Here is a 26,872-nt window from a genome sequence, read left to right as displayed (position 1 = left end):
AGTCAAACTTACAAAGTATTGACCCATAACAACAAAAGGCACTGAAATGTAATCAAGACCATCTACTTGTATCTGAATTTCAAAAGATAGTCGTAAATTAGGAATCATAAACTCATGTATTTGTAGTAATAGAAATCAAGGGTAGATGCTAAGTGTATTGGTTATGTTTACCTATCTCTTGCTAGAAATTTAACAATGTAATCAGATTAATCTTGCAGACAATTCCCTTTCATGTCTTAATGACCCTATATTATGTATGCAAAAGCTCAATTAACCTTAAGATCAAAGACATAAGATTCTGAAGGAACTAATATTTTATTTACATTGCTTCAACTTAATTATCTATGCTATAATGAACTGCTGTGATAGTTTGAATGGCTAATTGCCTTACATTAATGAATAAAACTAGCTTACCTGTGTATGCACAAGAAATAGAAGAGTAGCTTCAAAGCAACAATCTGGAGCACCTATTTTCATTGGAAAAGTCCTGCTGTGACAAGTGCTGTCAAGAGCCTTATCAGCTTGCTAGAAGACTATAAAGAAAAGCTCCAGGCTTCTTTCGTATTTTTTAAACTTGGTCTGCTAAACTTTAACAGGGACGGTCTAAGCCACAAGACTGAGGTCTCCAGGTTTCTCTGGTTTACCCTGGAATTCTCATGGAAGAATTTGAACAAACTCTAAATCTGGACTGCCCACTGAACTATAACCTTTTAGATTGATTCAAGAAACTTATACAAATAACCTACCTCACCACCTCTGCTATGACACTTTCACATATCTGTATGTACTACTGATTCTTAACCACTATGACTCCTTCCTTTTATTATTAAAATCTTTATCAGTTTTAATTACTAAGGATTGGCATCTGCCATGGTTATGGGTCAGATCTAAACTCAATATTGACCCAGGCATCAGTGTCTGGTCTTTGGACTGGTGCACCTAACAATGGTGAATCTGGTTTTCAGTAACCACTCACTTGTTGGACTTGGATGTCTAGAGGGAATCAAGGGCTGGATGATTAAAGGAAGTTGTATTTGGGCTTCTTGGTGATCAGTGTGGTATTACAAAAGCTATTTGGTTACTGGTTTGGTGAATATAATTATTGAATAAAACACCAGTTTGGGGGATTATCTGACCTTTCCTTGCAGTTTGCCCTGAGCAAGCACTCTCAGCGTGGCCCCTCCAGGGACCAAGCACAACTGTATTGCATCTCGTCTGTAAAAATGCTGTACACTTTAAGAGCACTGTAACCTGTAAAGAATGGTTTTTATCAGTAGCTTTAAGTCCTAAGATGATGGACTTTGTGTCTACGTAAACTATCTAATGTGAGAGGCAAACTTTCTATTGTGCGGTAAATGTCTAATAGTCTGATACTGGTTGTATCAGTGTTATGCACTGTATCTTTGACCTGAAGAATATTCTGTATAGCTCAAACCTTGTTTCTCCCCACCAACAGAAGTTGTCCAATAAAAGGTATGCCCTCACGCATCTTACCTGTTAATATCTAAAGGAATTATAGGTAGTTAAAAGAGAAAAAAAATGTTTTTTCCCCCTTTAACTAGAAGAAGTTTTAATTGGCCCTTGAAATGTGTGTAATTGGGCCTTGAAATGTGTGTTAACCATTTACGCTAAATAATTGTTCAACCTTGCATTTAACTATGACACATAGAATATCTACACTACAATTAAAATTTGCGGCTGGCCACTGCAGCTGACTCGGGCTCACCAGGCTCAGGCTAAGAGCTGTTTAATTGTGCTGTAGACTGCCAGGATCAAATTGGAAACCAGGCTTTAGGATTCTGCAGAGATGGGAGCATCCCAAAGCTAGGGCTGAAGCCCAAACCAGAACATCTACAGCGTATTAAACGCCCCTCAGCCTAATCCTGAAAGCCTAGTCCGCTGGCATGGGACAGGCCACGGGTATTTAACTGCATGTACAACATACCTCTGAGTACATTTTCCAGACCTGAAGAAGAGCTCTGTGTAAAAGCAAAAGCTTGTCTCTCTTACCAATGGAAGTTGGTTCAATAAATAAATATACTCACCACCTGTCTTCCTAATACCTGGACCAACACAGCTACAACACTGATATAGAACTAAATTATTCAAATAATGGAAAAGCTTAAGATATGAAAATAAACATGATAGAGATCATGAAAAAGAAATCCAAGATGGATGATTTTGCCATCAGCTGAACTTATTCGAAGGGGCATGGCTATACTTGCAGATGTAGAGTGCTTGAGTTACCAAAGCGCAGTAGGGAAAGCACTGCAGTTTGTCCAACACTATCTGCAAGCGCACTGGCATGCCACATTTTTCAGTACTTGCAAGCAGCATTAGGACCAAGTGCATGTGGGCAGCCATCCCCTTCCCATTCTGATGCTGTGGCTTGTGGGAAGGGGGCGGAGAGGTGGTGTATTCTGGATCCTGTCCCAGAGCCCTGTGATGCATCAGTTCGCATCCCGCAATCCTCTGCTTCCATCCACATTTGGGCGCCATCTTTCAACGTTTCTTGTGCTGCTGCTCTGTTCCCTTTCGGTCTGCATGAAATGGAGCCAAACTGCTGGAAATATGCTGACAATCCCACCAGCACATCACGTTTGGTCGTAACCAGTTTGGAGGGGAAAGTCTACTGTAGGAATCGTGTTGATGCAAAGTTTGCAGGGCCATTATCACATCCTGCTCAGAAACACATGCTCCATAATGGCATGCATGGTGGCTGGCTTTGCACAAATGGGTTCCCTAACTGCGGAGGGGTGATAGATGGCCTCATATTCCAATTCTGGCACCAGCCCACCTAGCCTCCAAGAAGGGCTATTTTCTCTTGGTTCTCCCCAGGCACTTGTGGATCACCGTGGCCTTTCATTAACATTAATGTAGGCTGGCCTGGAAAGGTGCATGACACATCACATTTACAGAACACTGGTTTGTTCAGGAAGCTGCAAGCTGGGACTTTTTTTCCCAGAACCAGAAGATCACCGGTACATGAAGTTGAAATGCCCATTGTGATCCTTGGAGACCCCGCCTTACCATTTAATGCTGTGGCTCATTAAATCCTATACAAAGGACCTTGACAGCAGCAAGGAGTGGTTTCAATAACAGGCTGAGCCGATGGCAGAATGACTGGTGGAGTGTGCTTTGGCCATTTAAAGGGCCGCTGGGCCTCCTGTGTGGGAAGCTGAACCTGGACGATGACAGCCATCTCCGCGGTTGTATCCACATACTGTACGCTCCATAACATTGTGAAGGGAAGGTGAAAGCTTCATTCAGGCATGGAACTCGTAAGTTCAACCCTGGAGGCTGAATTTGAACAGCCAGAGAGCAAGCTATTAGAGGGGCCCAGCATCGGGCTGGCAAGGATTAGGGATGCCTTGAGGGAACAATTTGAGGCTGAAAACCACCAGTAATGTCTGGTACAACACTGCACGGGACTGAAGTGCAGTGGTTCCAATGTTAGCAGAAATCTGTGTTTGCTACGCTGACTTGCAGTGCCTGTTGCTTTCTGGGCTAAGGTATTTTTTACTTTATGAAATAATAAGAAGCTTTTTCAGAGCCAAAAATTCATTTGTTGAAAAGAAACACAACTTGAGAAACAGAAAGTGCAAGGGGGTGGGGTGGAGAAGGTACAATCACAGATTGCATATGTTCCTGCTATCACACTCAGCCTTCCTGTCTGGATGCTGTGCAATGAGTCCTGCACTTCAGGATGGCTAATACTGCATGGTGATCGGGGCGAGTGCAATGGGTAAGGATCATAGATTTCAGGTTGGATGGGTGAAGCTACAGCTGTTTGGAGGCAGCTGATGGGCAAATAAGAACCCAGATGTTGGGGAAGTGGGCTGGAGGTGACATGGGGCCACAAGGAAATGTTTTGGGCAAGGGCTCCAAGGAGGGGTGGGGGAGGCGCAGTGCTGTCCACCTGCATGGCTTCAAGCACCTGGATTGAGTACACTGTGCGCTCCCATGATGCTTATCAGCCGATCGAATGCTTTGCTGCCAAAGCTCGGTGCTTTTGTGCCAACGATTCACATCTCTGGGCAGATGCTCCTTTCACTCTCCTCCACTCCTGAGCTTTTAGATTTCTCGTTAAGTGACTGTTGCATTATACTTCATGCAGATGTCTCTATTTGCTTCACATGGCCTCTTTCCTGATTCTTTGCACTCTCATCAGCTACTGATAAACAGATGGGCTGAGATCTCAGGTTGCATCTGATAGGAAAACGCAACACTTAACCAGAGGCAAGCATTGTTCACACCAGACAGAGAATGATTCCCCCGTACTTAAGCGGGGCAAGCACAGTACACACAATAGCATAATTTGCTGTCCCAAAGGAGCACACGTAACCCACAGGAGCCCCAAATGGTGAGTAAGCACAGGGTCAAGGGGACGATTCTTTTCTCATGGCTGTGGCTGTCCTGTGGGTTTCTGTGCCTTTGGGAGAGGCCAAGAGCTGCAGGGGCCCTATATTGAACACTGTCCCCACATTTTTCACAGGATTCATCCTGGAAGATATCTCACTGCTGAGGGTGCCTGGGAACAAGAAGGGTCTATCTACTACAATGCAGCTTCCCGCCTCGGCCCATATGCAGTCTTGCCTGTATGCAGCAATGGTTCCCAACCCTTCACAGCACAGTGGCACGGACATGTTAGCCTGACTGGGACAAGGACCACAGTGGCTTCTCCAAGAAACCTGCGCGCGCATTCCCAAGTTCTCACTACTGAGACCTTTGAGAGATCACTGAGGCTGATTACCACAATGTGAAAGAGCAATCATGCTATATTCTGCATCTAGGCATCATGGAGCCTAACTCTCCTCGCCCCAGCGCCGCACACAAATAACTTCCTTCCAAAATAAAAGCCGCTTTCCAGGAACCTCCTCAGGTGTTTGTTCCTTCATCTGTCAGTGTCACAACAATAAATATTCAGTACCAAAAGATTAAACTTTCAGTGTGAGATTCTTATTCAATATTGTTTAAACTAAAGCAAAAAACTGCTTTCATAATAGATTTTTTTCCTTAGAAAAAATTCTCAAACTTGTAGAAAGCTTTGTTCCTCCACATCTGACAAGAAAACAGCCCTGAAATATGGAACAACAAAAATGATTCCTTCTGAGAGGACACTGCTATATGCCTTCTTTTCAAGCATACCCATTAACTTTCCACATGAACTGATGTTTCAACATGTGAACAGGTTTTATCTAAACTGTCAGATAATAACATCATGCCACCTGTTAATCTCTTCTTACAGTCAAGATGTATGGTACCTGGAAATGTGAGATGTGAGAGGAAGATGGGTTAATTAATCTTTTCTATTTTTATTTGAACACCAGATAATTCAGAGGGGAATTGCCAACACTGCCCTTTTGCCAGTAACTATCCAACTAAATTTTTACATCATGCTCATGCTATAGTTTTCTGACCAGGAAATAATCTAAATACTTCTTTTCTGAGCTCCAGGTGATTAGTTATCAGTATTTGAAATACTGTATAAACATGAATGTGTTTAAGGAAACAAAACTTTTGTAAGTACTCATATATTCCAGACTTTCCTTCATTAGAAGGAATAATAATCCTTGAATGACTGTTTCAGCAGTTCATGAATTTAAATGTATTTGTAACCTTTAACAAAACCTTTAAAACATCTCCTTTTTATTTCAGTTTCTCATGGAATCTCTAATACTAATCAGAAAATAACAGGGTTCATGCACAATTTCATTCATATTTCACATCACTAAAGAATAGGGACAACAGTTGTAAGAGTACAGTTAAAAGTCTCTTCAATCTCTCCTGTTATATTTTAGGGCTGTCAATTGCAGTTAACTCAGCGATTAACTAAAAAAATAAATTATCGCGATTAATCGCAGTTTTAATCACACTGTTAAGAGAATACCAATTGAAATTTATTAAATATTTGATGTTTTCTACGTTTTCATATATATCTCATATTCTGTGTTGTAATTGAGTTCAATTGTTGTATTGATAACAAATATTTGCATTGTAAAATGATAAACAGAAGAAATAGTATTTTTCAGTTCAACCCGCTGAACCTACCCCAGAGAAGAGAAAGCGCGAGACCCAGCAGAACAGTACCGGCAATTTGCCACAAACCATAAAACTCATAGTTCCCTCTGGCAGTTTTTTCAAATAGGTCAATCAGCTCACCTGTTTTCAAAGTCCGTCTTCTGTGTTTGGGTAATGTTTTTCACAACCTGCTGACTAACTGAGCATCAGTGCTCACACTTTCTGTAAGAAGATTTCTATCCACAAATCCATCAAGTCACTGTTAAAGGTTTCATACTCATTTTCCTTCTAGCCATGAGAAATGTGATTTTATCACTTAATTTATATATCAGCTGATGTCACAAGAAGATGCACTATTTATTATTTTCAGAGCATACAACTTTTGTTACAGTCCTTTCTTTTTTGAGTGCTTTCTCATATCGATTCCAATTAGGTATGCGCGCGCCGCGTGCACGCTTGTCGGAAGATTTTTACCCTAGCAACACTCAGTGGGTCGGCTAGGTCGCCCCCTGGAGTGGCGCCGCTATAGCGTTGGATATATATCCCTGCCAACCCAACAGCCCTTCAATTCCTTCTTACCGCCTGTGACGGTCGTTGGAACTGTGGAGCGCGGCTTTACTGATCTCCACATCCCTAGCTTCTTGTAGTTCTTTGCTCTTTACTGTGTTTATAGTTCAAGTTCTTCTAGTTATAGTTAGTGTATATAGTTGAAGGGGGGATCGGGGATTAGTCCCTTTCCTCCACCCTGGTGCAGGCCCATGCCCAAGGCACCAGGATTCAAACCGTGCTCGGCATGCCAGAAGCTGATGCCAATAGGGGATCCCCACGACTCCTGCCTCAAGTGCCTAGGGAATCCCATCTTACCGATGAGTGCCGCATTTGCAAGTCTTCTAAACCAAGGACAAAGAAGGAGCAGGACTTTCGTTTGAAGCAGCTCCTCATGGAGTCGGCACATAGTCCTGCAACATTGGTACCGAGCGCCCAACAGACTGCATCGGTAAGGAGCGCCCCTTCGGCACCGGATCACTCCGGTACAGAGAAGGAGTCCCGGCACCGACCTCTACTGGCACTGACTCCTCGGCACCGCTCCCTTTCCCCGACTGGGAAATGACATAGTGCTCTGACTCCGGCCTCGCAGAAGGAGCACTCATCTAAGATGGTTCATCGAGCACCGTCATCCGCTGTGGCACCGTCGAAGCCGGCACCACAGATTGCAGCTCTACCTGGCGTGGCACCGTCAATTCTGGTCCCACAAGGGCCGTTGAGTCCGGTGCCAGACAGCTCCCCGGCTCCGGCTGTGGTTGAGCTTATTCTCCCTTCTACACTGGAGACCTTCTCTATGGCAAGGGAGCTCAATGCTGTGATGGAGCCGATATGTCCTCAACCCTCGGCACCGCCGGTGCAGGTTGTTCAATTCATCAGCAAGCCGGCCCTCGTAAGGCCTCCTTCCGTCGGTCCACCAGAGAGACATCATTCCAGATCATGGTCTCGCAGACACTCTTGATCACGTCGTTCCTGGTCCCGGCACTGCTCTCCATCACGGTACTGGTTGCACTCACGGCGACGTTCAACATCTCGTTCACCGGACAGATACTCCCGGTACCGATCTGGCTCTCAGCAGTGATCTCTGTACCGTGTATCCCGCAGTCACTCCAGGCGAAGGGACTCAAGATCCCGGTCAACCTCCTGGCACTGGTATGGTAGAAGGTCCCAGTCTCGCTTGCGGTACCGCCATAGCTCCTGGTACCGCTCCCTGGTACCGCCCCGGGATCAAGCGTCAAGAACAGTGATGCCCTCCCAGGGTCTCTCGGCACCACCCTGCAGTGCATCCTACCATCAGGAGGTGACTCTGACATCCCCAGCCAATATCCACAGAGGACAAAGCGACACGAACAAGGGCCTCATCACTGGTCCTTCTGGACACCATGGGCATACCACCAGGCCCAAGGTGCCCCATCAGTGGCTCAACACTCGGCCCCATCAGAACACCGGGTACCAGAGGCGACAGTGAGCCGCCCTCCCCCTACAGGCACGGACAAGGCTCCAATTCCATCTGCACAGTCACCTGAGGTTCCACCTGATGCAGATGACACCCCTCAAGTACACGACCCACCTCAGGACCCGTTGGTCCCGGGCCTCTTCCTCCTCCTCCTCACCTGATGAGGCGGTAGCAGGAACATCTCCTCAGGCCCTCCACCAATCGATCTCAGAGCCCATCAAGACCTCTTGAGGCGGGTGGCCCAGAATATGAACTTGCAGATGGAGGAGGTCACTGAAATAGAGGACCCAGTCGTGGACATCTTATTGGCTGATGCACCACTAGAATGGCTCTCCTGTTCATCCGCACTATACAAGCCAATGGACACCATTTGGCAATCCCCAGCTTCAATTCCACCTACAGCTAGGGGAGTAGAGAGGAAATATATGGTCCCCTCAAAGGGGTACGAATATCTCTACACCCACCCACCTCCCTGCTCTCTGGTTGTCCAATCGGTGAACGAACGGGAGTGTCATGGCAGCAAGCATCAGCTCCTAAGGCGAAGGAGGCTAGACACATGGACCTCCTAGGCCGCAAAATATACTCGGCTGGGGCCTCCAACTTAGGGTGGCAAACCAACAAGCCCTCCTAAGTCGGTATAACTTTAATACGTGGGTGTCCGTGGGGAAGTTTACGAGCTTCTTCCCAGGAGTCCCGTCCAGAGTTTACGGCCCTGCTTGAAGAGGGTAAAAAGGTAGCAAGAACCTCCCTCCAGGCCTCTCTGGATGCAGCGGACTCGGCTGCCAGAACTCTGGCATCCAGAGTGACGATGAGGTGTATCTCCTGGCTCCAGGCTTCAGGCCTTCCCCTGAATTGCAACAGACCATTCAGGATTTACCCTTTCGAGGGCCAGGGCTTTTCTCAGACAAAACCGACCCCAGGTTGCAAAGTCTGAAAGACAACCGGGTCATAATGCGCTCGCTGGGTATGCACACGCCAGTGACCCAACGAAGGTCCTTCCGGCCCAGCCACACCGCCCTTACAACCAGTCTAGGCCGCGTCAGGACGCTACCAAGGCGTGGCAGGGGGAATCGGCGAGGCAGTCTGGTCCTCAAGGAACCCAAAAGTCAAGTGCCTCCTAAACCACCACAGGGCCAAGCAAAACTTTTGATGGGACGCCCGAGGACGGCCCACCAGTTATCCTACGGATCCTTCTCCCTCCTTTTTCAACCGCCTCTCCCATTTCCTCCCTGCCTGGTCCCAGCTAACCTCAGATCATTGGGTCCTCCGCACGGTGGAAGCGGGATACCACTCCAGTTTGTTTCAACCCCTCCACCCTCCCTACCCGTTCCTCTTCAGGGACCCCTCTCATGAGCAAGTCCTCTTACAAGAGGTCCAGGCGCTCCTAAAACTGGGAGCCATAGAGGAGGTGCCAAAGACATGAGGGCAAGGGGTTCTATTCCCGCTACTTCTTAATCCCCAAGGCAAAGGGAGGTCTACGACCATCCTAGACCTGCGAGAACTCAACAAATTCCTGATAAAGCTGAAGTTCCGCATGGTATCCCTGGGGACCATCATCCCATCCCTGGATCCGGGAGACTGGTATGCCGCCCTCGATATATGAAGGATGCTTATTTCCACATCGCCATTTATCCCACCACACAGACGGTACCTCCGTTTTGTGGTGTCACCACCAACACTTTCAGTTCACGGTACTTCCCTTTGGCCTTTCTACAGCTCCAAGGGTCTTCACCAAATGCATGGCTGTAGTAGCCGCCTCCTCCGGCGTCGTCGAGTACACGTCTACCCATATCTCGACGATGGCTCATTCGAGGGACTTCCCAGTCACAAGTATCGCAGCACCTGTGCATCGTCAGAGACCTCTTCGGGAGCCTAGGCCTCATGATCAACACAGAAAAGTCTACTCTGACACCCACGCAGAGAATAGACTTCATCGGAGCTGTTCTGGACTCCAATCTGGCCAGAGCCTGCCTCCCCAGTCGCGTTTTCAAACGATGGCTTCGATAATCGAAGTCTTCAATCCTTTCCACAATGTCGGTGCGCACTTGCCTCGCCTAGTAGGTCACATGGCCTCCTGCACCTTCGTGACCAAGTACGCGAGGCTACGTCTCCGTCCCTTCCAAAACCTGGCTTGCTTCAATATACTACCGTCCACACAGAGACAGTCTGGATTCGGTGCTCACTATCCCCAGGAAGGTTCTCGACTCCCTCACTTGGTGGTTAGACCCTCTCTGGTTGCGCAGGGATGCCATTCCACCCACCGCAACCCTCGGTGGCCCTAACCACAGACGCGTCATCTCTGGTTGGGTGCCCACCTCGGGAGCCTTCACACTCTCAAGGTCTCTGGTTGCCCAAGAGCTGGCCCTGCACATCAACGTGAGGGAGCTGAGAGCAGTCCGTCTAGCATGCCAGGTGTTTTCGGACCATCTACAAGGCCGTTGTGTATCAGTGTTCACGGACAACACAACGGCCATGTTTTACATAAACAAGCAGGGCGGAGCACGCTCCTCCCTCCTTTGTCAAGAAGCCATTCGCCTCTGGGACTTTTGCATAGCCCACTCTATCGATTTGGTAGCGTCTTTTCTCCCAGGAGTCCAGAACACTCTGGCAGATCACCTCAGCAGGTCCTTCCTGTCTCACGAGTGGTCGATATACGCCTGGGGACATTATCCATTCTGTTTTCCGGAGGTGGGGCTTTCCCCACATAGACCTCTTTGCCTCTCGAGAGAACAGGAAATGCCAGGTGTTCCAAGGATGCTCCCCGGGCTCCCTCTCAGACGCATTCCTGATCCCGTGGAAGAGGCACCTACTTTATGCCTTCCCACCGTTTCCGCTCGTCCACAGAGTCCTACTCAAGCTCCACAGGGACAGAGCCCACCTGATCCTCATTGCTCCAGCATGACTGAGGCAGCATTGGTACACCCTGTTGTTCGACCTCTTAGTGGCAGACCCATTCCCCCTGCCACTCTGGCTGGACCTCATAACACAGGACTTCGGCAGGCTTCACCATCCGGACCTGCAATCCCTTTATCTCATGGCATGGCTGCTGTGTGGATGAGCCAGTCTGAGTTGCATTGCTCTGCCTCGGTACAACAGGTGCTCTTGGGCAGTAGGAAGCCTTCCACGAGGACAACATATCTTGCCAAGTGGAAGCGTTTCTCCTACTAGTGCGCTCAGAATAACTTAGTCTCTGGACAGGTATCTGTCCCCACTGTCCTGGATTACCTATGGTCCCTGAAAGAGCGGGACCTGGTGATCTCTTCTGTAAAGGTGCATTTGGAAGCTATTTCAGCCTTCCACCCAGGGGGAAAATGGCAGTTCAATCTTTTCTCACCCCATAGTATCCAGGTTCCTTAAGGGATTGGAGTGGTTGTACCCTCAAGTCAGACGCCCTACCCTTACCTGGGACCTTAATCTGGTTCTAGCCAAGCTTATGGGTGCCCCTTTTGAGCCTCTGGCCACCTACTCACTGCTGTACCTCTCCTGGAAGACAGCCTTCCTTGTCGCTATTACCTCGGCAAGACGAGTATTGGAGCTTTGGGCTTTGACAGCGGATCCCCCGTATACAGTATTCCACAAGGACAAGGTACAGCTGCGACTGCACCCCTCTTTCCTCCCTAAGGTGGTGTCCGCCTTTCATGTCAATAAAGACATCTTTCTCCTAGTCTTTCCTGAAGCCGCACTCATCGCGTTGGGAACAACAACTGCATACCTTGGATGTCCGCAGGGCTCTCGCCTTTTATATCGAGAGAACCAGACCCTACCGACGTTCGCCTCAGCTCTTTGTAGCGGTAGCAGTCCGGATGAAAGGCATGCAGGTCTCTTCCCAAAGAATTTCATCTTGGGTGACATCCTGCATCTGAACATGCTATGAATTGGCTCACATTCCGGCTAGCCATCTCACTGCCCATTCTACTCGGGCGCAAGCCTCATCTGCCGCTTTCCTGGCCCATGTTCCCATCCCGGAAATATGTCGTGCAGCTACCTGGTCATTGATTCACACCTTTGCCTCACATTACGCATTCGTTCAGCAGTCCAGAGACGATACAGCATTTGGCTCAGCAGTTTTGCATTCTGCAACGTCTCACTCCGACCCCAGCGCCTAGGTAAGGCTTGGGAATCACCTAATTGGAATCGATATGAGCAAGCACTCGAAGAAGAAAAGATGGTTACTCACCTTTGTAACTGTTGTTCTTCGAGATGTGTTGCTCATATCCAATCCAAACCCCGCCATCCTTCTCCACTGTCGGAGTAGCCGGCAAGAAGGAACTGAAGGGCCGTTGGGTCGGGAGGGGTATATATCCGGCGCTATAATGGTGCCACTCCAGGGGGCAACCCAGCCATCCCACCGAGTGTTGCTAGGGTAAAAATCTTCCGATGAGCATGCACGCGGCGCGCGCACACCTAGTTGGAATGGATATGAGCAACACGTCTCGAAGAACAATAGTTACAAAGGTGAATAACCATCTTTTATAATTAGAACTGGTCAAAACATTTCTGACGACAGTTTTCCATTGAAAAATGCTGATTTTGTAAATTTCAAATGGTCTATGGGAATGTGTTGATTCTGTCAAAACTTTTGATGGAAATCAGGAGAGTCAGAGGCCCACCTAGCCTGCCTCCCCGCTGACTTGTCTGCCAGCTTGCTAGGCTCGAAGAAACTAGGATACTGGACTGCCTGGCTCTCCAACTGACTTTGTTGCTGGCAGATACCCTAGCCAGCTCCCTTTGGGAAATTTCTATTCTTTGTTCAGATTTGGTATGCAAAAAATTATAAATTTGGGAATATCCTCTGGAGTGGAAATTCTGGGTTTCAGCCAGCTCTATTTAAAGAATTATAATCGTATACATTCTTGACTTCATATACTAACACTTACACACAACTATTGACCCATTCATCCTTTGATGTTTACAAAAGTTTTCAGGTTTCTGCAACTTCTTAAGCTATTTTCTTGGTGAGTATGAAGTAGTGTATCCAGAACAAGTAATCCCTGAATTGCAAAGTAAACAGCAATCCATGATTTTAACGATCTACCATTTAATTGCTGGATGAAATTTAAGCTGTTGATTTTGACCTATTATATTAAAGCCCCAAATGGTTTAGGTCCTCATTTCTTCTGAACTTTGACAGTTGTTATCATCTAAGGTTTTTGAGCTAACAGCATACTGATTTAAAAAGGAGTGGGGCTGGTGGCAGGGCAGTTTTCTTGTTATTCTCTCATTGCCTATAGCCCAGCCAAAGCCTGAACTTGATGATCTTCAGAATCCACTGTAAGACTCATTTGTTTTCCCTAAGCCCTTTCTTTCCTTATTTAAATATCTTAATTCTTTCTGCTCTTTTTGTTTAATCCTATCTTTAATTCTGTCCATGTCTTAACTACCTTTCCTCTTTCTCATCTGTTTTCTCCCCTTTAATCTCATTGCTTTGTTTTTTTTCTTTTGAATAACATCCTTTTTACCTTGAGACTGAATCATCTCCATTCCTTTTGTATCCCTTCTTACATCCTCAGTGCTAAGTTCTATTTTCTCTGCTCTGACCTCAAGATTCTGCTCATCTCCCTCTTCCTTTATGTGCTTCACTTAGAATCCTCTGCAGTCTACCTGTGTTTTGTGCATCATAGTTTGGCAATATGTTATTGTGTTTAACACAGCCAGCCCCTAATCTGGCTCCCTGTTTGCCTGACATGTGAGGAACATTCCTCTGTTCTGTTTGGTACTAAGATCCCTTCTCTCTAGCCAGGAGTTTGAGAAAGATCAATGACTAAAGCAAGGGAAAGGGCCAGAGGTTCCAGTTAACAGCAAAAAGCCAAGTCTGTGTACACTGACTTTTGAAAACAGCACATAACTTTGCACGATAGTTCAATTTTACAAGAATTTCAGGAACACATTCTGATGAACAAATGTGTGTATGTAATATTACTAATTTCTTCATAAAAGTGAAGTACAGAGTACAGATCTCTTTGCTGAACGTGTCAGGTAACCTCGCATCGGGGACATTCAGCACAAAAATAAGTATTAACTACATTAAACAACTTCTGGTCACTGAAAATATCCTGGGCAGGAGGAGAGGGGGGGACTGATTCTTAGACATTCAGCACAAAAATCTATGGTTAACTCATTTTAAGCTTTTGGTTTGTACTTCACCTTATAGTAGGGTGACCAGCCAGCAAATGTGAAAAATCGGGATGGGATGGGGGGGGTAATAGGAGCCTATATAAGAAAAAGACCCAAAAATCGTGGCTGTCCCTATAAAATCAGAACATCTGTTCACTCTACTTTGTAGGAACTTTCTTAAAGTGCTGGAAACGTGACCCATCTAGAATTCTCTTAAGAGCACTACTTATTCATCCACATCATTCATCTTTTACCATCTGACAAAAGCCCATTTAAAAACATATAATAAAGTGAAACAGTTCAAAAATATCAGGTCGTGTGTCTCCTAAACAAAATGTGTTAAAAGTTTAAACCAGTTCACATGTTGGGGGATGGACACATGATGACAAATCAGTTTTTTTGATTTCAGATAATTTGGCAGTGTAACAAAATCCTGTTTTGATGAGCAGGATTTCATTGTAAACTTAAGAATTTTAACAGGATATTCTGTTAAGAGCTGAAGGGGGCATGATAGATAGACTATAGACTCTGCCAATGTCTTTGGTTAACATCTTACTACAGAGAGTGGCAAGTTAATTTTTCAAGCATGTTGATCATGACAAACGTGCAATTGTCAGAGACTTTTGCCTTAGCAGTATCCATAGGGCTGGCTGTGGCATCCTTTTGGGTGCTGCAGTCATATGTTGTTACATCAAGTACTGCCGGCCTTACGCCTTCTTGGTTCCTTTTTAATGCACTTTGACTTTGGTGTGTAGTGCACCCTCTTGCACTGGGCTTCACCCAGAGGGAGGGGCTGGTCATCTTAAAGTCGGCACTGCTTGTCTTTGTGCAGATGTCACTGTCTCTGAGAGCTTGGGGATGCTCCCCAACACGGCACCACTCCCTGTACTCCTGGCATCAGTCTGCCATTCAAAGCACCGGTCACCCACGCCAACACTTAGCTGCCAGACCCAGGCGTTGATGGCCCTACTCTGGTCACCAGAAGAGGATTTCTCCGGCATGGAGAGGGAGTTCAGCCCCTCGCCGAGGCAGCACCATTGTGACTGGGCTCCAGGGGGTGCATCTGCTGCAGTGATGCCAACCTGGCGGCAGGGCGAGTGACCAGCACAATGTCATTACTGGAATGCCTGGAGTGTGCCAGTTATGCCAATGCCCCTTCTCACTGGTCTTCAGTCTCTGCGTCAGACAAACATCAGTTGTCACCGATGGCACCAGGCTCAGTGGAGGATGTGCTGGTGGATGCTGTGGAGGAGGAACAGAGTCCACCCTGAGACTCCCTTCCCCTGTGGGGGATGATGCCCCAGGTCCTCCCCTGGTGGTTCAGTTGTCATCCTCCTTTCCAGATGAGGTAGTGGTGGGGCCCTCTCGTGCTAGCCCACCAGATGATTTTAAGGAGCACCAAGCCCTGCTCTGATGGGTGGCCACAAACTTAAGCCTCAAGGTGAAAGAGTTGGGGGATCAATTGGACATGTTGTTCAATGTGCTCTCCGCATCCACCCCCGCACATGTTGCACTTGTGATGCTTGAAGGGGTCCTGGACATGGCCAAAGGTCTCTGGCAAACCCCATCCTCTATCCTGCCCACTGCCAAGAGGGCCAAGAAAAGGTATTTTGTCCCCATCAATAGGTTCGAATACTTATATACCCACCCACCCCTGGGGTCATTGGTCGTGTCGGTGGCCAACAAAAAGGACAAGCAGGGGCTTATCAGTTCCACTCCCAAGAATAAGGAGGCCAAGAGACTGGACCTTTCTTGAATTAAAAATTTTTCCACGGCAAGTCTCCAGTTCTGGGTAGTGAACCACCAAGCTTTTTGGGGGCATTATAATTTTAACCTGTGCGACTCCCTCCACAAGTTTAAGGACTCCATGTCCCAGGAGGTGGCCTAAGAGTTCGCAGGTCTTGTGGAGCAAGGTACTGCAGCAGCTCGGTGCTCCCTCCAGTTGCCCTGGGATGTGGCCAAAATGGCTGCCAGGGTGCTCTCCTTAGTGGTGGTCATGAGGCACAGCTCCTGGCTTCAGACCGCCAGCCTGTCCCAGGAGATGCAGTCCTGCATACAAGATCTTCCGTTTGATGGAGTTCGGCTGTTTTCCGATCAGACGGACATGAGGTTGCATTGTCTGAAGGACACTCAGACCACCATCCGCTCCCTGGGGATGAATACACCTCAGTTTGAGAGGAAGCTGTTCTGGCTGCCCCTGCTGCACCCTCTGCTAATGCCTTGGCAGTCTCGGCAGGGATCTATGAGGAGAAGAGATACTGGGTTCAGTCACTGCCACTTTTCCTCCTCCTGCTTGCCTGCGGAGCCTGGTCCGGCGAAGCACAGCAGGGGCCAGAAGCGGGCGTTTTGGGGGTATGCTCGAGAGCGACGCCTCGGTCACCTCCCCGGATCTGCCCCATCTTTTCCTTAATCATCTCTGTCCCTACCATTTGGCCTGGTCGAGAGTCACCTCAGACCGTTGGGTGCTAGAAATTGTCACTGAGCTACATCCTTCAGTTTTTAGCCATCCACCCTCTTCCCCGTCCCTCTTCAGTGTCCCTTCTCATGAGCAACTCCTCGTTCAGGAGATAAATAGCCTCCTATAACTGGGGGCAGTGGAGGAGGTCCCTCAGGAAATGAGAGGGAAAGGTTTCTACTCCCATTATTTCCTGATCCTGAAGGCAAAAGGGGGCCTATGTCCTGTTCTGGACTTATGATGACTCAACAGGTGCCTTAAGAAGTTGAAGTTGCGCATGACATCCCAGGCTTTCATCATTCCCTCCCTGGATCCAGGAGACTGGTGTGCCACTCTTGTCATGAAAGATGCTTATTTCCATATCTCTTCTTACAAAGGCACAGTTTCTCCATTTTATGGTGGGCCAGTGTCATTTCCAGTTCTTAGCACTCCCCTTTGACCTCTCCTCACTCCTGCGGGTCTTTACAAAATGCATGGCCCCTGTAGCCACTTACCTGAGGCGGGGGGGTCCAGGTTTATCCTTATCTCGATGATTGGCTCATCAAGGGCAGATCACGGCATCACATGCAGAGCAGCCTCGATCCGCTGCGGTCCATATGCTGCCACCTGGGCCTGTTATTGAACGAAAAGAAATCGACCCTTGTACCAATGTAACTGATATCGGGGTGGGTCTCGATTCCCCACGGGCCAGAGCATTCCTTACGGAGACCCGTTTTCTAGCTGTGTTGGATGTAATGTCCCCTGTGAGAAGCCACCCGCTCACAACTGTCCACACTTGCCTAAGGCTACTTGGCCACACAGCTACTTGTACTTGTCTGTCATGCCCAGCATCACCTCCAGCCACTGCAGGTGTGGTTGGTGTCGGTCTACATCCAAGAGGCACAACCTGGACCTGGCATGGTGGCTGGACCCTGCATCGGTGTTGCAGGGAGTCTCCTTCATGGCCCTGTCGCGGACTTTGGTGTCCGATGCCTTGGAGCTGAGGTGGGGAAGCCCACCTGGGCGAGCTCAGTACAGAGGGTCACTGGTCGGGAGTTGACTGCTCCTTCCACATAAATGTCAGGGAGTTCGGGGTGGTTCACCTGGCCTGCCTGGCTTTTTGGTCCCAGTTACAAGGCAAAGTGGTTCAAGTTCTGACGGGCACCACCACCACGAAGCTTTATATCAATAAGCAGGGTGGAGCCAGGTCATCAGCCCTCTGCCAGGAAGCCCTCAGACTATGGGACTTTTATGTGCAGCATGCCATTAATCTTGTAGCAGTACTCCTCCCTGAAACCAGGAACGTATTGGCAGATCACCTCAGCAGAACCATTTCATCTCGCCGTGAGTGGTCTCTCCATCCCAATGTCCAACAGGTCCTACTGGAGAGTAAAAAGTCCTCCACTAGAGCAGCCTACCTGGCCATATGGAAACTGTTCACATGCTGGGTCTCAGCCCAAGACATTAGGCCTGAGTTGGCCTTGCTGCAGCTGATCATGGACTACTGTATGCATCTCAAGCTCCAGAGTTCATCCCTTTCATCAGTTAAGGTCCACTTGGCTGCAGTGTCAGCCTTTCACCCTCCATTCCAGGGCAGATCAGTCTTCATTCATAACATGATGGTCTGGTTCTTAAAAGGTCTGGAGCAGCTCTACCCTCAAGTCCAGGATCCAGTCCCTCCGTGGGGCCTGAATCTGGTACTCGCACAGCTCATGAAAGCTCCATTTGAGCCCTTGGTGTTCTGTTCCGTTCTGCTCTGCTGAAATGTGTCATTCCTAGTGGCGATAACTTCTGCCCAAAGATCTCTGAAATTAAGGTGCTTACATCGGAGCCCCACCCTGTATGTTGTTCAAGAATGAGGTCCAGTTGCAGCCACATCCAGCTTTCCTGCCCAAAGCGGTTTGGCAATTTCACACAAGCCAGGACATATTCTTGCCAGTCTACTGCCCAAAGCCTGATAAGTCCGAAGAGGAATGTAGGTTGCACTCCCTGGATGTCAGGAGAGCGCTAGCCTTCTACATCGAGAGGACCAAGCCATTTCATAAGTTCACACAGTTGTTTGTTGTGGTGGCAGATAGAGACAATTTCATCTTGGATCACAGCCTGCATCCGATTCTGCTATCATCAGGCAAAAGTACCTCCACTGGTGATTGTAACCATCCACTCAACTAGAGCACAAGCCTCAGCAGCAGCATTCCTGGCCCATGTGCCAATTTCAGATATCTGCAGGGCTGACATCTGGTCTCCGTACATATGTTCACGTCTCACTATGAGCTTACACAGCAAACCCGAGCGAACGCTGCTTCGGTAGAGTGGTGTTACAAGCCATACATCTGTGAACTTCAAGCCCACCTCTAGAGATACTGCTTGTGAGTCACCTAGAATGGAATTGACATGACCAAGTACTCAAGGAAGAAAAAAAGGTTACCTGCCTTTCGTAATTGTTGTTCTTAGAGATGTGTTGCTCAAGTCTATTCCATTACCTGCCCTCCTACCCCTCTGTTGGAGTTGCCAGCAAGAAGGAACTGAGAGGGCATAGAGCTGGTGGCTCCTGATATATCGATCCGTGAGCGCGGCACTCCAGGGGGTGCCACAGCTGGCCCCATGGATACTCCTAAGGCAAAAGTCTCCGACAGCAGTGCATGTGGGCGTGCACGCACCTAGAATGGAATGGACGTGAGCAACACATCTCGAAGAACAGTAGTTTTGAAAGGTAGGTAACTATTTTTTCCGTGCCCTTTGTGTGTGGGTCTGTTTTTTAAAAATGATCATTAACATTTAACACCTACTCTTAGGGAAGCCAGGATAGTCTCCAAATAAGAATTACTGGGCATTTTTGGTCCTGCTTTGAGCAGGGGGTTGGATTAGATGACCTCCTGAGGTCTCTTGTAACCCTAATCTTCTATGATTCTATGATTTTGAATTTTTTGGTTTATGACATGCTTCGGTTCAGTTTTGTTGAAGCTGTGCATTTATTTTTAGAATTTTTATAAATATATTATCCAATATTTACCAAAAATGTGTGAGAGAGGACAAAATGGGGCTTGGTGGTGCAAACAGGAAAATGGGAGGATAAGCTTTTATATCAAAGTAATCCATTATAGAAAAATCTATTTTCAATCTGATAGTTCTTCATACTGTGCAATAAATCTATGTAATTTGGCAACTGGCAAGGATTTCTTCTCACTTCCCATATAGGTGTAATCAGCATTATTTCCTTAGATGATTAAGCACTGGACATTTGTTTGTTAAAGCTTTTCTTTCCTTTGCTGTTTTACTCTGAGTTGTAAATCAGTCTTCATGGGAATAATATGTAATTTTGAAAACCGGATTTTGTAGTATTTTGATAGGAAATCCTGACCACAAATGTTACAGAAATCTTTTTTTTCCTTCTAATTGGGTTATAAATGTTTACTGATTAGACCTAAATTCAGTTTAATTATTACTGATGGTTAAACTGTTCACAAACTCTCTAACAGTGGTTGGTTTGAGCTGTGTATGTTGTGTGCTGAATAAATAATATAACAACTTGTAGTGAAAAATTGAAATGTTAATATATGGTATTTGCAAATAAAGGCTGATGATCGTAATACATACTTTCATTACACAAAGGTTTTTAAAAATTTGTACTTACATTTTGAATTTGTCTCTGATATGAAGATATTTACTTCGCATCTGTAAAAATGTATGTCTCAAAAAAAAAAAATCATTTACTTAGCATTGAAGTGGCTCAAGTTGGAAGAATCACCAGTTAAACCAGCATTAACTTCTCCAACAACCTTAACTCAGATGTGACTCTCCAGTGAGCATCTGACTAGCATGCCAAAAAATAGTGGGGAGGCTGCAATAGTGCAGACAGTGGGAGTAGTGGCATAGGCTAGCTGTCCCAAGTACAAACCTGCCTGAACTCCAGGGTTACGTATTCAGGGCAACTAACCCGTATTTTTAGCATGCTAGCTCAGATGAGAATTAGCAAGAATATGTCCATGAGAACTATGAATCAAACCCACATGTTGTAGTGTAGCCATAGCCTTAACTTATGCTGCAGGGGATAGGAAAGAGAGTTGGAATCTCTGTACACATTTCGAAAAGTAGTCACTTAATTAGTGTGAAAAGTGCCTAGAACTTTAAAATTTGTCCTTGAAATATCCATATTTGAAATTGATTTTTGTCTTATTTTTTCACTTTATTAGGGTTAGTTCTGGTGAAATATTCTTTTTAACATCATTGTTGCTTTAGCTCAAGGGGCTGTGTCTGGAAGCAGGGCTGATAATTAGCTGATGAACATAGTCTATATTTAAGTATTTATAATCGGTTGTTCACTTATATTCTTTTATACAGTGTAGCAATAATGCAGTTTGGATGTGATCTTCTTTAACTTCACTTTTTTTTCTCTAATTTTAATAGGAAGACATCTACATGTATGGAGGCAAAATTGAAACACATAATGGGAATGTCACTGATGAGCTGTGGATATTCAACATAAACAGTCAAACATGGAGTACCAAAATTCCTGCAATACTTGTACATGGCCAACAGTATGCTGTGGAGGGTCACTCAGCGCATATAGTAGAGTTGGACAGCAGAGATGTTGTCATGATCATCATTTTTGGATACTCTGCAGTGTATGGTTACACAAGCAGTGTGCAAGAGTACTATATCAGTGAGTTCTTTTAAATACTTTCTTTTTGCCCTACATTGATGCTTCGTTTCTTGATTTTTAACCAATCATGAACTTGTTAGGTTTAGAAGAATAGAATATATTTGGCAAGCTCAAAAAACTCTTCTGCTGTTCTTTAATTTTTGATCCAAGTAGCTCCTTTTTCTTTTAATTTATATAAAATCCGTTTGTTTGTTTTTAAATTGGTCGAGTTTGGTTCCTATTTTGGGAATATTGGAGTAGATTGGATGTGATCAGAGTCATGGTTTGGGTTCTCAAAGTAAGGCAAGGGTAAGAACCAGCAATTTTACATATATTTAGTTATGATGGTGTATAAGGTTTATCATCGTTTTCTAGACATAAGTTTCTTGAAAAGAAGGTTTAATAAGTAGCACAGTATGCAGTAATTACCTTAATTCTTGCAGGGGCAAAAATTTCAAGATTGTTAATGTTACTGTAGTATTTCCCATTCTTAATTTCAACATTTAATAACTATTCTGATTAATATTACTTAAAATATAATTGTAAAGAGTATAATGGCAGTGACCATAGAAAAGAAAATCAATCACAACTTCTGTAAATCACTGCAACTTCTGTTGTCGTTTCACTAAATCTAGCTATGCTTCTGGATTATTTTAGATTTTAGACAAGGATTATACTTATAAGGGAACAAGTTTAACAAATATAAGATAAGATAATGCTAAATAACTTAATATTTTATTTTATAGACTTCATATAACATTTTATTTTAATAGTTAGAATAACATATTAAAATGTCCCTTATGATAATCTTTAAGAGTAAAGCTAATTAATATGCACAATAATTATTTAATGAAAACCGTATTGTGAAGAATCTTGCTGAACGTTCTTCCTTCTTTGTTTTCTATGGTACTCAACTGAATCCCTAGCAATTCTTTTAACAAGACTGTCACAGTAATGTTTGTGGTTACTAGATTGAGAGTGTTAAGAACTTTTACCAGCAGCTTCAGATATGTAAAGGTTCAAAGTAGTATTTTTATATTGGGACAATTTCTTTGAATTTTGTCTTATTTTATAGATATGTGTGTGTGTGTGTGTGTGAGAGAGAGAGAGAGACTGAGTACATAACTGCATAAATTTATGTACGCTGTTTTGGGTAGGGAATAAGTCTTCTGTTGTGCTTGGCAAATTTGAAATAGTTCACCAGTTTTCAGCTGATCACAAGAAGCATAGTTTTAGTTTAATAATGCATAGTTAATGCAGGACTTCAGTTTTGGCTTCATCTGGCACTAAGATGTCACATGCTTAACTTCAAGCACTGAACTAGTCTTTTTATTTCAGTGGGATTGCTCACATGCTTAAAGTTTAAGCGTGAGCTTAACTGTTTTGCTTAATTGTAGCTTTTATGCACAAAGACTCTCAACCTGTCTACATTACAATGAGAGGGTGCTTCCACTATATTCCTGGCATGATTTCTGAGGACCATATTGACATCTTTTCTAGCAATATCGAATATGTCCAGAAGGGAATGAGAGTGGGAGGAAGACTACCACAATATAGTCTATCCATGTTGATATTTCTAATGCAGTTGCTTAAGACTATCCTGAAATTGCAGTCTCTATCTTCCAAGCTAGGTGTTCCTCTACATTTCTTTGAATTTGAATAAGGGATCCTTACTATATCATTACAAGACAAGACAAAGCTAGTCAATTTTAATTGTCTCCTAAACCTTGACTATTTGTTTGCATAAAATAGTAATAGTCACTAGTTACTCTATAGCACTGAATTATAGAAGGCAAAGTCCATTGAAAAAACTTCGAAAAATGAATGCCTTTTATTGAAGACCTGTTTTAAGAAAAGCACAAAGTAAAATAAGAAACATAAATCATGATAATTACTGTAGTTTTCTGCATGATCATTAATGTTTAACAGTACCTTGAATATAGTATTTCTAGTCTAAGTATTAAGGTCAGAGAAGTACCACCAAATTCCATGTTTTGAAAATCTTAAAGTAACTATGATGTGTTGTTATATGGTTTGATTATGAAGTGGTGGTAGTGGTAGTAGTGGGGACCTCTTGCCTCACTTAGCAATGTGAATGAAAGTTTATTGGATAATTTATTGCTGGCATTAGAGCTAAAATTCATGACTTCTTTCCATTTTACAGCTTCTTTACTATGTTAGGGCTATATTTGTAGAGGATTAGTAAAACAGAGTGCTATCTACAACTAAGTAAGTGGTTTTTTTAAAACACCTTGAATCCATAGTTATAAACTCTGAGTGGGGGAGAAATATATTTTACATTGTTGCCAGTTATTATGGTTCAGAATTAATCTCAGCTTCGTAAGTTTCCTTTCAGAGATATTAGCTTGTCTGCCAATTATAGAAAATATTAATGGGAAAGTGGGTGTTTTCATAGAAAATATATTCCACTATTGAATTAAAAAATAATGTAGAGTTGTAGCAATATAAGGTCTTCATGTAAAAACCCATTGACAGCAATGAGACTACTTGTCTGAGGAAGGGTTATTCACACAAGCAGTGGTTTTTAGGATCTGCCCTGTAAGCTGTAATTGTTCAGTTTCAGCAGATAACCCTCGTGTTTTGTTTCACCGTAGTACCTCTTATTTTTGTCCCCCACCAATAGTTAATGAATTCTGTGGCAATTTTTCCCCAGTTCCTTGGCAATTTCAACATTTATCTATAGCTTTGCAGCATTGAAATCATTTTTAACCATGAAATTTCAGATGGTCATTTGCACTAAGCATGACTTGCTTTTTGGAACTCAGTAGCTGCAGGCTCCGAAGTTAGAAGGTATGGCAAGTGATAGATGCATTTATGTAGAACCCTCTAATGTCTAAAGGAAATTGGTTACAAAGAAAGGCTTCTGACCTTGTAAAAAGAAAATATAATATACCTTTTCCTCTCTCTGCCTATTTCCAATATTAAGACTACTCTAGAATTTGACATTGTGCTGCTTTCACTGATGGGCGGATGCCGTGGTATTGAAACAGTTTTTATAATGGGGTGCTGAAGGCAGAAACTGTGTAATTGGTTATCGCTACTTCAAGCCAGGGAGTGCCGCAGCACCCCTAGTTCCAGCACCTATGGGTGGATGCTATATTCTCTTCAGACACTGGCTCTTGGTGGTTTTAACATCAACTCTTTTCCACTTGCCACACTCACACTGAAATAAACAGGTCTGATATAAAATTTACCCCACTTAGATATCTTCAGTTAAACTCTTAGTGACCCAATTTCTATCCCTCTGGATCTTTCTATAAGTTGTAGTAATCAGATATGGGATTCTGGTATGCATATCCATTTTAAAACTAAGGCCCTGATTTCTGTAGGCTTTGGATCAGGAAACATGCAAAAGTCTAGATACTGACTTTAGCATGTGCTTCTTAGTTGATGTTATCTGGGGACTCCTTTGGCTTCTTATGTGAGCACTGCACTGTGCGGCTGTTGATCACAAATCAGGCTGATATAAAGTATGCATACAATCTCACTCTTTCTCAGAAAAAAACACCAATCCTCCCTGCTTGAGTTCCCTCCTTAGGATCAGGGATGTGCACAAGAGGGAGCGGCAAGCAGGGGAAGGCCCCCCCCCTGCAATAATCGGCTGGAGCACAAAACTCCGCCAGCCCGGGGGCCATGGCAGAGAGACCAAGCTCCTCGAGGGCCATGGTGGGGCACAGAAAGTGCACTTCCTAAAGCAGTCAAATTTTAATTCATGCACATGCCCCTGCGTAGGATAAAGTAAAATTAGCTACACCTGAGAAAAAAGTAATTTCTGTTCAAATAGAATAAATTATCTGTTTAAAAATCAAGACATTTTGTGTACTCAGATTTTCATTGTGTGAGTGTGTGGGAATATGTCTTTGTTCTGGAGGTGATGTGATTGCCTTTGGACTCATTGCAGGAGCAAAGGAGCTTCCTTTCGCCCTTTCTTGCTATTCTTAGAGTTATAGGTTCCCAAAAAGTCATAAATCTCAGGAGGGGAGTTTTGTATGGATGGTTTTACTAACTTGGACCATAAAGCTTTTCTGGGCTAGTCCACAGGGAAATTTATTTCGCTTTAGGTTAGTGATACCTCATAAACTTTCTAAGAATCTCAATGTGAGTCTCAAGGTGAATATAATATCTGTGTTTTGCTTTAGCTGAAGTTTAAAAAAGCTCTTTATGTGTAAGGAAATTTCTGAATAAGTCTCTTCTGGAGTTATGCAAAAATGACAGATTTGTTTGGATTGATAACAGATTGCCTTCTGCTTTTTAGATTGAAGTGATTCTCTTTCAGAAAAGAAGACTTTAACAAACTCAGAGAACTGGTAGGTAAGGCCCTGTTGGGAGGAAAATCTAAGGGATAAAAAGAACAGGAGTGCTTGTGGCACCTTAGAGACTAACAAGTTTATTTGAGCATAAGCTTTCATGGGCTACAGCCCACTTCATTGGACACATAGAATGGAACATATAGTGAGGAGATATATATACATACAGAGAACATGACCTTTTCATGTTCTCTGTATGTATATATATTTCCTCACTATATGTGAAGTTTGTTGGTTTTCTAATGTTCATGAACAACGGCAAGGCTTATTGGAAGCGTTTCTTGAAAGGCAAACAACTTAGAATAGACATTGTGACATGAGAGCCAAGCTTATGATAACGGACAAAAGTTAGAGAGAAAGAATAAAGGAGTCAAGCCGCATGCTAGAATAATGACATGCCTTGTATGTACCATCTGGAGCTCACATCTGGAATCTTGCGATTCAGACGCGGCAAAGTCATCGCAATATGCCGTTGACTTTTCGTAAGGGAGGACATATGTTCGGAGGGGGCCACGTTCTTTGTTGCTACGGCTGTCTGCACCTCCCATCCTTCACGCAGTTCACAGAAGATATTCGCGATGGTTATGAGATGCTTCAGCTACGCTCTTAAGCACTAGATTGAATTTCAGACTTGATGTATTATACTTAGCTAACATATGATCCAACATTGAGTTCTTTATACTTTTCTAAAATATCTTAACCTTTTTTCCCTGTTTTGTTTGTATTCCTTCCCCCTTGTTGTTAAATTATTGTGTTGGACATCAGTCACCATTAACTTTTCAGTTGAAGACTTGAGGAATAGGTTTCAAATCACTCATTCCTTTCTGTCATCAGTTATCTCTCTTCCAAGCCAAACAGAACCTACAACCTTCCTTTTCATTCTCTTGCTCCTAATATATTTAAAGACCTTTTTTCTATTGCTTTTTCCTTTGCTAGGTGTAATCTTTGTGCCTTAGCCTTTCTGATTTTGCCTACATGCTTGTGCCTTTTTTTTTTTTTTTTTTGCACTCTTCTCAGCAGTTTGCCCATGTTTCCACTTTTTATAGGACTCCTTTTTGATTTTCAGGTCTATTAAAGAGATCTGATTGAGCTCAATCGGACTCTTACTATTCTTATCTTTCTTTGCATCAGGAAGTTTGCAGTTGTGTCTTTGTATGTCTCCTTGACAACTGCCAGCTGTCTGAACTCTTATCCTTAGGTTTCAGAGTAGTGGCGTGTTAGCTGTATCCACAAAAGCAGGAGTACTTGTGGCATCTTAGAGCTAACGAATTATATTGAGCATAAGTTTTGTGGCTTACAGCCCCATTCATCTGGACGCATAGATTAAGTGAATA

The 26,872-nt window shown here is 44.5% G+C and overlaps 1 protein-coding gene across 2 annotated transcripts in view; it reads left to right on the top strand.

Moving 5' to 3' along the window:
• ATRNL1 (attractin like 1) overlaps nt 1–26,872 on the top strand; it is a 1,085,315-nt gene that overhangs the window by 169,312 nt on the left and 889,131 nt on the right. For both annotated transcript variants that reach the window (XM_075072516.1, XM_075072517.1), the window contains exon 8: nt 20,976–21,231. In XM_075072516.1, the coding sequence (XP_074928617.1) occupies nt 20,976–21,231 (256 nt within the window). The remainder of the gene's footprint in view (nt 1–20,975; nt 21,232–26,872) is intronic.

The sequence above is a fragment of the Chelonoidis abingdonii genome, chromosome 15, assembly GCF_003597395.2.
Source record: "Chelonoidis abingdonii isolate Lonesome George chromosome 15, CheloAbing_2.0, whole genome shotgun sequence".
NCBI classification, from domain to species: domain Eukaryota; kingdom Metazoa; phylum Chordata; order Testudines; family Testudinidae; genus Chelonoidis; species Chelonoidis abingdonii.
This window is presented reverse-complemented; position numbering and strand designations above follow the sequence as displayed.